The sequence below is a fragment of the Vigna umbellata genome, chromosome 1 (assembly GCF_029865625.1).
Source record: "Vigna umbellata cultivar VRB3 chromosome 1, Vumbellata_1.0, whole genome shotgun sequence".
Lineage (NCBI taxonomy): Eukaryota > Viridiplantae > Streptophyta > Magnoliopsida > Fabales > Fabaceae > Vigna > Vigna umbellata.
The window spans coordinates 18312385-18321979 of record NC_142165.1 but is presented as its reverse complement, the minus strand read 5'-3'; the positions used below and the strand labels follow the sequence as shown (position 1 = coordinate 18321979).

Sequence of the window (9595 nt, the reverse complement as noted above, 5' to 3'; positions counted from 1 at the left end):
TTAACCTCATTTGCCATTTAAATTAGGAGTTGTTTGTGGTTTTAAAGTCTCTAATCCTAATATAAAAGAGAAATAAATGAAAGCATGTTGATGAGTTGACCTAAATGGTGAAATGAACATGGCTTCTAAAAATAGAATATAGCCTTAAGAATACTACCATATCATGTCATGTCATTTCCTTTCCTATATTCAATGATAGTTTCAATAGTCATGTTGAAAAAAATTAATACAATTTCAAAACAAAGTAAACTTCAAAACTGAAAGACACGCACAACAAGTTTATTACCATTATTAGCAATTCAACGCATAAATAGTATTTGCCATTAAATTTTGGAAGGACTATCTAAAAATAAACTATCCAAATGTTAACATTTATTTCACACACACTTCAAGAAAATATCACATTACAAATCACCTATATTTGTATATATTTTTTAACATTTTAATATAACTAATATTATTAATATTTTTTTTCTTAAAATATATAGATATGGAATGTTTCTTTCTCTCTAATAATAATACTCTTTTTAATTGATAATAATTATTTTCCACTAATACTAATATAAGTTATGTTTTTCTACTCGTATGCGTGTTTTGACCATTTTTTTCCCCAGTAAGCACCCACCCCGAATATCGCATTTATAAATGATTTAATCTGAAGTTTTCAAACGGTAATATTACTTTTATATATATATATATATATATATATATATATATATATATATATATATATATATATATATATATATATATTTGGATCAGTTTCAGTTGTTTGCGGCGGGTTCTCTGTTTTTTACCAGCCCAATTTTAATAAGAAGAGTAAAATATGTTTTTTTTTTACGATTTTTGAATTAACAGTAATAGGAACAAAATAGTCCTGTATTTATTCATAAGTTAAACTTTTGTTTATATAAATAATTTAATATGAATAAATAAAGTGAAATTAAAATTATTTATTTAATAAACTTTTGCTTTTTATATAACGTATTTTGAAAATTTGAAATTCTAGTGGATTTTCTTTATGATTTTTATTATGCATTAGTTAAAATTTTACCGATACACTCGTTTGTGATTTGAATGCATTAATAATATTATTAAGCAATGTCATAGCATTAAATTTAATAACATTTACTATATTCAGTAACAATTAATTGTCTAAGCATTCTTATTTAAAAAAAAACACTTGAAAGGTCTGTTTTAAATTTAAAAAATTAGCGAAATGTCTATTCCATTTATTTTTATTATTATTTATTCGGTTAGGTTTTAAAAACAATAGAAATATAAGACAGAGGCCAGCATTTTAATGGTCAGATTCAAATTCTTTTTTTTATTAATTTTCAAATTCAAATTACAAATCAAAGGAGTTACTAATTAAAAACATGATGAAATTGTTAAAGAAACAACTTACAATTTATCTCAGGAATCAAGATATTTTATAATAAATAAAGAAATCTGAGAACTCTCGTATGTTAGTGCGAACACTCTTAATCTGTTGTTCCTTCGTATTATCAATCTATTAAATGTTATGTATTTACTGATTTTGTTAAACATAATGAAAATTATATATGGAGTTAATCTTCCTTGTGTTAAACACACATAGGGTTCTCTATTTATAATAGAAAAAATATGGGCTAAGCCCAAAATACAAATAATAAATATTAACAAACTAACTGAAAGATAAACTGAAAGATAAAAGATTTAATATTTCTAACACTCCCCCTCAAGCTGGAGCATACAAATTGTATGAACCAAGCTTGAAATAACTAAACTAGGTTTTCAACTTCAAAAATGTACAAAGGAGAGCAGCAGAGAAGGAGCAACAAACACTTCAGATCTGTGTGACAAATACAATAAGAAAGGAAGAAGAAGGCAAGAACAGCAATACAGAGGCGAAACCCTCTACAGCAATACAGAGGCGAAACCCTCTACAGCAATACGGAGGCGAAACCCTCTACAGCAATACGGAGGCGAAACCCTCTACAGCAATACGGAGGCGAAACCCTCTACAGCAATACGGAGGCGAAACCCTCTACAGCAATACGGAGGCGAAACCCTCTACAGCAATACGGAGGCGAAACCCTCTACAGCAATACGGAGGCGAAACCCTCTACAGCAATACGGAGGCGAAACCCTCTACAGCAATACGGAGGCGAAACCCTCTACAGCAATACGGAGGCGAAACCCTCTACAGCAATACGGAGGCGAAACCCTCTACAGCAATACGGAGGCGAAACCCTCTACAGCAATACGGAGGCGAAACCCTCTACAGCAATACGGAGGCGAAACCCTCTACAGCAATACGGAGGCGAAACCCTCTACAGCAAATTACGCAGAAAGAAGGAGGTCCGAAGATGCAGAAACATGCGACGAGAAGAAGACAGATTTTGATGGCAGCAATCACTGCTCTGGAAGGTCTAAACAGAGAGAGGGAGGTCCGGTCATTCAGAGGAGGCAGTGGTTTCTAGGAGACTTGTCTCTGATTCTGGATATTTTTAGGGGCTGCCGGCGACCATGACGGTCGGCCGCCGGCAGACAACAAAGACCACCGGAAGAGATCAGAAAACCTGCTCTGATACCATTTTAAACATAATGAAAATTATATATGGAGTTAATCTTCCTTGTGTTAAACACACATAGGGTTCTCTATTTATAATAGAAAAAATATGGGCTAAGCCCAAAATACAAATAATAAATATTAACAAACTAACTGAAAGATAAACTGAAAGATAAAAGATTTAATATTTCTAACAGATTTATTTCCAGATATAAAAATTAAAAAATGAATTGAGTAATAAATTTTAATAATTTATAGTAGTTGAAAATTGTTTCAATTTCAATAAACATTTTTGGTAAATGATTTTTAGTCGTTGGAATTGCTTTTATTTTAATAAAGACTTCGGTAAATTATTTTTAAAAGTTAAAAACTGTCAAAAACATTAATGATTACTAAGATATATGAAACAATATTAAATTTAACGTCAAATAATTACTTCAATCCTGTATAATTAACTATCATTTTTTATTTTTACACACAATAGTTTACATAAACCGATAATAGTCTATTTAAAAAAAAACTAAGTACGGATCAAACGAAAATAAATTATACGAAACCAATAAATTTTTTATCAGGTAGTAAAAGGGGAAATTTTAAAAAATCTTTTATTTTATCTAAATAAAATAAAAAAATAGAAATTAAAAATAATATGCAGATGCTTGTAGTGAAAAGTGAATGTAATAGAAAAGAGAGAGTGGAGTCAACAGCCGTCAACAAGGACCCACATCCCAGACAGCCATCCTAATCCATAATGGGACCGAACGGTTAACTGCTAATCTTTAACGGAATACAGTACACGTGTCATTTCCGTGCCACTTCTGTTCTACTTTATGCCTTTCATTTCTGCAGAAAAAGGAAATTAAATAATAATAATAATAATGAAACCTGCTTACGACTCCCCGCTCCAAAAGTCGTAACTCCAAACCCACTTTCCTTTTCAAATTTTGTTCCTTTCTTCCACGCTAACCATGTGGAACCCTTCTACTCAAACCATCCTTTTCCCCGCTCTCTTCTTTTTTTCATTTTTTTAATGCTGCTTCAAACATCCTTCCATTATTCCAATTTTAAATCAAAATAAAAATCCACCGAAAAAATCTCCACCAATTCATCCCTATTCCAGATGTACACGCACTTGAAAGAACTTATTTTGATTTTTTCCAATATTTTAATTACATCTATTCACTTTTTAAACACATTTTCATTTTATTTATTCTCTTTTTTCTATGCTTTATCTCTCATCCTACCTAATCCCAGTACAAAAACAAAATACCACTGGTTGCTTTTCGCTGTTGGAGTCTTGAAGAACTCTCTTCTTTTCAGAACTGTGTTCCTTTTCTTATCTAACTATATCCTTCTAATTTTAAGGCCAAATAAACTAGTACCACACTTATAACGCCAATAAATTACATAAATAGTCGAGGGGCCCAAAAGCTATAGCATCAGCCCTCACCTTCACAGCAACAAAATATAAATAATGACGAGAAAAAAAAAAGAAAAAAAGAAAAAGAACCAATGGCGTTGAGAGGGAGTGCATTATTTTGTACCGCCCAAAAACCAAACCAAACTCAAACTCGTATCATTTGTGCCACAAACTTTACAAAGCTTCTCGAAGATATTTACAGAGTTTAATTAACTCTCCGTCTCTCCTGGAAGGACGCACGATGTGTTTTAACCAATTCACAATTTTGCTTGTGGTGTTTGTTTCCACGGCGAATAAATGATTGCCAGAGTTTACACCGCCACTTCTGACGCAAGACCACCGCCGTTGCAGGATCTTGGTTGCCGCAGAAGCTCAATTAATTTCTCCGCCTACATACCAAGCCATAAACAAAAATAAATAAATAAATAAATCCAACAACAATAACAAAAAAAAATTAATGTCAGCACTGAAACGAGCTTCGTAATTAAAATATTCCAAAACCCAACCAATGAAATTGGCATAAACGATGCAATGGGATAACTGAGTCGATGCTCACTAACACAAATTTATTTGCACAGTGGAGATCCACTGTGCAATGAGGCTGATGTGGCACTACATGTTACAAGTTATTCTAATTCTAAAGGAGAACTTATATTTATATAATTTGTTACAAAAATAAGATGGCAAACAAATAATAATAGTAAAAACAATTTTTTTTTTACCGTATTGCAGTTTGGTCCTTCAACAGTTATCATTTAATTTTAATGTAGAGCCACGTCAGCGAGGAAGTTTGCAGAGAGTAGTGGAAATGTTGAAGCCAAGGGAATGGAATTATACCTTTTGCTTGGCGCGATTGGTGCCGGACTGAGACAGAGCCACCAAAGGAGGAATCGCACCTTCGCGAGCCACCCTAGAGCGATACGCCACGCTATCTTCACACACCTGCAACAGAATAACAACCGCGATTTCCTTCTGCCTCTGCGTTCCCACCTCAACGATCTCAACCAGCACGGGCACGCCGCCTTCCTCCACCAGCGCCGCCCTCGCCTCCGGCACTGACACCAGCACGCTCACCACGTACGCCGACTTGTCCACCATGTTCGACTCGAAGTCCGCCATCAGCTCCACCAGCACCTTCATGATCCCCGCCTTCACCGCCCTAAGCTTGTTCTCCTTCACCGTGCACAGCGAGTACAGCGCCGTCGACGCGTCCTTCTTCGCGCGGAACCCGCCGCTCGCCAGAAGGCTCACCAGCGGCGGAATCGCGCCGGACCGCCCAATCGCCGCCTTGTTCTCCTCCACCTGCGACAGCCGCAGCAGCGCGCACGCTGCGTTCTCCTTTGCCGTCGCGGTTCCCGTGCTCAGCGCGCGAACCAGCGGCTTAATCGCTCCTGCGGAGGCGATGGCCTCCTTGTTCTCGTCGCAGAGCGAGAGATTCAAAATCGCGGTGACGCCGTATTCCTGGAGCTGGAGGTCCGGCGAAGAAATGAGGGAAATCAGCGGTTTGATTGCGCCGGCTTTGGCTATTTTGACTCGATTCTCCGGCTTGTTTTTGGCGAGCAATCTGATTTCCATGGCGGCTTGCTTCTGATCGTCGAGTGAGGCGGAGTGGAGATCGGCGACGAGTTGACGGATCAAATCGTCGGAGTTTTCGGTGGCGCAGGTGATGAGAAAGCGGCGCGTTTGCGAAGAAGCGGTGGCGAATTCGCCAGATCTGTCACTGTTGCAGTCGCTGAAGGCGGAGGAAGAGGAAGCGTCGTTGATGCTGAGTTGGCTGAAATTGCGTCCTAGGTAAGTGTAACTCTCGGTTCCCATGATAGGGGTTAGGATCCGAAGCGGAGGTTCGTTTTGGGGTTTGGATGTGAGGTTCGGAGCAAGATTAATGTGAAGGAGAGAAAGGGGGCTGGTGAGGGAGTTGCGAAAAGCGAAGATTTATGAATGGGCAGTGCGAGTGGGATAGCATTTTTACATGTGTATCCCAACCATGCCTTCTGCGGATGACACGTGCACATATGAAGATTGATTTACCGAATTCCAATCTCTCAGGCACGTGCCGGGACTGCTCCTTTAAACGCGTGCGTGCGTACCAACATCGTTTCTCGATGAACCCTGTTCTTATTCTGCTCAGTTTTTTGCAAGTAATTAATGAAAAAGAAGTACAAATTTAAAACAATTAAATTCATCGAAAAGTGTCTCATTTCCAAGGCATTTTCTAAAATAAAGTTTAATAAAAAAATTAATTTATTATTCGACATACTTTCAACAATAACAATAAAAAATCTACTTTAATCGCATTTTATAATTCTACTTCAATAATATTTTTTTTACATTTGAAATAATTCTTTTAATTTCTTAAAATAAAAATAAAAGTTTTATAAATGTTTATGACCACCTTTTAGGTTAAAATAAAACTTTTGTAAATGCCTCTAACGACCTCAGATTTAAAAAATTATTGTATCGATTAATTTTAAGGTAATCTTAAAGCTAAGGGCAATCATATGTTAATTTAAATTTTTTAAAAATATTCTGACACACGTTTTCTTATTAAATTTAGTCAACATAATAATAAATAAATAAATAAAAATAAATTTAAAATAAGTCAACATAATAATAAATACATAATAAATAAATAAAATAAATAAATTTAGAATACGTTAACATAATAATAAATAAATAATAAAAATAAATAATGATCGAATAAAAAAATAATATATATAATATACTAAATATTCTTAAAAACATCTATGTCATAATATTTTCTTTTTGAAATCTAAAAAGAAAATGCGACAAGCAACTTTTATTTACCTAACAGTTTTTAACGAGATGTTATATTTGCTGATTATTCAATCAGTACTAACAAGACCAGGTTGAAGACATAATATTTTCCGTAATCTTAAATTTTTAAAATAATAGTAATATTTTTTCTAAAGTATTGGAATTTACAATAATAGTTTTATTATTAAGTTGATAACTATTTTCTTTGCATAATTTTATTCTTAAAACGTGGTTCTACATTCCTTTTGTCAGCAACCATCACCCATGAAAATAATGGATATAAGGGATATATAAATCTTATACAACAAACAAAACTAATATTATGACTTGTTGTACCACTTTTTTTTTTATTGAATATATTTATTTAAAAATTGCAGTGATTCTTTTTTCTCAATATGCTCCATGTCATTTGAACACCATAGTATTTGTTCCCTCCATGTGCTACCATTAGTGTGCATTTGCACAATGTAGTAATACCATATTCAGTTGAACCCATCTATACCACTTTCTCCATACCTTCTTCCTTACATGGTGAGAAAATAAGGTCTCTTATGCAATTTTTCTCTTGTTGGTAGCATATTTTGGATAATTTTCCTGATGAAATTACTCACTTTTGGTGGAACATTTTTGTCCCACAATTCTTCATATATATTCCTAGTCGACTTTCTATTTTAATGTCATGTCTACATTGATTTGCAGAAATTGTTTTTTTCATAAAAGTAATTCGCTCATCCATTTTAGATTACATTCCATCGTTCGCTCTCTCCCATTGTCTCATCTTATATATTGCTTTTATTTGTTATGTAGATACACTAAATAGCCTAGAATGTGTTTTTGTTGAAGGCTTGGTTGTTGTTGTAGCCAAATATCATCCTAAAACTTCATTTTTTTATTCCTCAACAAAAACTTTGCACATTTGCTTCTCAAACCACTTTTCCACCAACATGAATGCTTAAAGTTCCTTTCATTTCCACTTATATATCTCTCAATTTTATATTTTCATTGTATAACCTTGTACCATGGGTGGATATAGACCAATAATTTTAAAACAGACAAAATAATATGTACATAAAATTTATATATTTGATCATTGTTACTAATACAACAAAAATACATAATTTTTAGTATTGAAATTTGTTTGAATATTTTACCTCCAAAAAAAATGGTAATTTTGAAGTTGTATTTGATAAGGACCTCATTTTATATTTCACTAATTAAATATTATCATATGTAATGACGTTCAAAAGAAGTAATATGAAACTCCTCTTATATTATTTTTGAAAGTTAAAAATGGGATCCTCTAATTAAACAATTAGACCATTAATATTATATTTTAAATTAGGAGAAATTGAATCTGTCTTGTTTTCATATGCAAATATAAAAACTGTACTATGAAATATATATATATATATATATATATATATATATCACTATCAAATAGATAAGACAGAATTACCTTCTTTTTCTTCTTCAAGAATAAAACATAACAAATGAGAAATGAAAGCAAAATAATAAATTTGCATTTAATTATTTTTTTTCATAAAATAAAAGAGAGCATACGAGAGGGTGGGAGATGGACACCAATTATAAGTAACTGATAAGGAAAAGGGAGAGAAAATAAGATCCGCACTTTTTTATTTATTTATATCTCGTATTATTGATTTTTTTAATTTAGTTCTTAAAAATGAAAAATTGACTTAAATGAGTCTCTGTCCTTAAATTAGGTTAACAAGGTTAAGTGTTTTACACCTTAAAATGGTAATGATAAAAAAGATATATTAGATTACTCATGGTTACAATTATAAGATTAAAAAAATATTGAAAAAATATATTTATAAAAATCTATAACATAATTTTAAATAATGTAAGCTTTTACTCTTGGGGTAGAAGTTATATGTAACATCCCAAAAATATAGCTTTAAACTATACTTAAGAGTCCTTACATTTACAATAAAAGAGAACAGTTACAAGGAAAAAATAAAGTTAATTTACAGTTATCCTAAAATAACCATAAATTAAGACTTTATAGAAACAATACTAATACACACCAAAAGAGTTTACCAATCGGTCATACAAGAAGTGTATCAATCGAACGGTCCTACACAAATACAACATGAGTACAAGGTCGAACGGTCTTGCTCTTAAACTACCTTCTTCTTCTTCCAGCGCTTGCTCCAGAGAGTCATCTGCACTTTCTGCTTACACCCACAGGGTGATCATTGCAAAGACAAGGACGACCGAACGGACCACATGACAAAACAGGAAAAATAAGGGTAAATTTAATTAACTATTAAACATACATTTCATACAAACACATAAAACAATACTTCTACATAAATCACACCAACATATTATAACCGACCACTTTCACTTTGACTGTCCGGACTGTATGAATTATGTAGCTACGACGTTCTTGCACTCGTGGAAAGGTAATCTGAAAAATCATCAGAATTACCATAGTTGGAAACCCAAGCCGCCACACGAGGTTAGCCCTTCATCCCTTATTGTAGCTGGAAACCCAAGTCTACACATGAGTTTAATCTGATAGCCGGAACCCCAAGCTATACGCAACCAGGCCTCCTGCTATTCTCACCACATGCGCCGCCATTCTCTACTTGAGACTCGGTGACCATTAGAATGTCAGGATGAACGACAACTTAGTCTGACCATATTCATACTTTACAATTCCATAACCATTTCTGAGATATTCCTCCTTGGAACACTCGTTCATATCCATATAATACAAATCACATCATACTTCTTCATAATCCATACTATTCCATTCATATCAAATTTTAAATACCATACTTCATTAACAACATATTTCCTCATCCATAACACCTTTA

The 9595-nt window shown here is 33.5% G+C and overlaps 1 protein-coding gene across 1 annotated transcript; it reads right to left on the bottom strand.

The window, feature by feature from the left end:
* Positions 1-3930: 3930 nt before the first annotated feature.
* LOC124848175 (ARM repeat superfamily protein) lies at positions 3931-6026 on the bottom strand. Its single transcript, XM_088099092.1, has 2 exons — positions 4812-6026; positions 3931-4363 (listed from the first exon to the last, which is right to left on the bottom strand). Exons 1-2 carry the CDS (start codon positions 5787-5789, stop codon positions 4286-4288), a joined length of 1056 nt encoding a protein of 351 aa, XP_087955218.1. The 5' UTR covers positions 5790-6026; the 3' UTR covers positions 3931-4285.
* Between the last annotated feature and the right edge of the window lie 3569 nt (positions 6027-9595).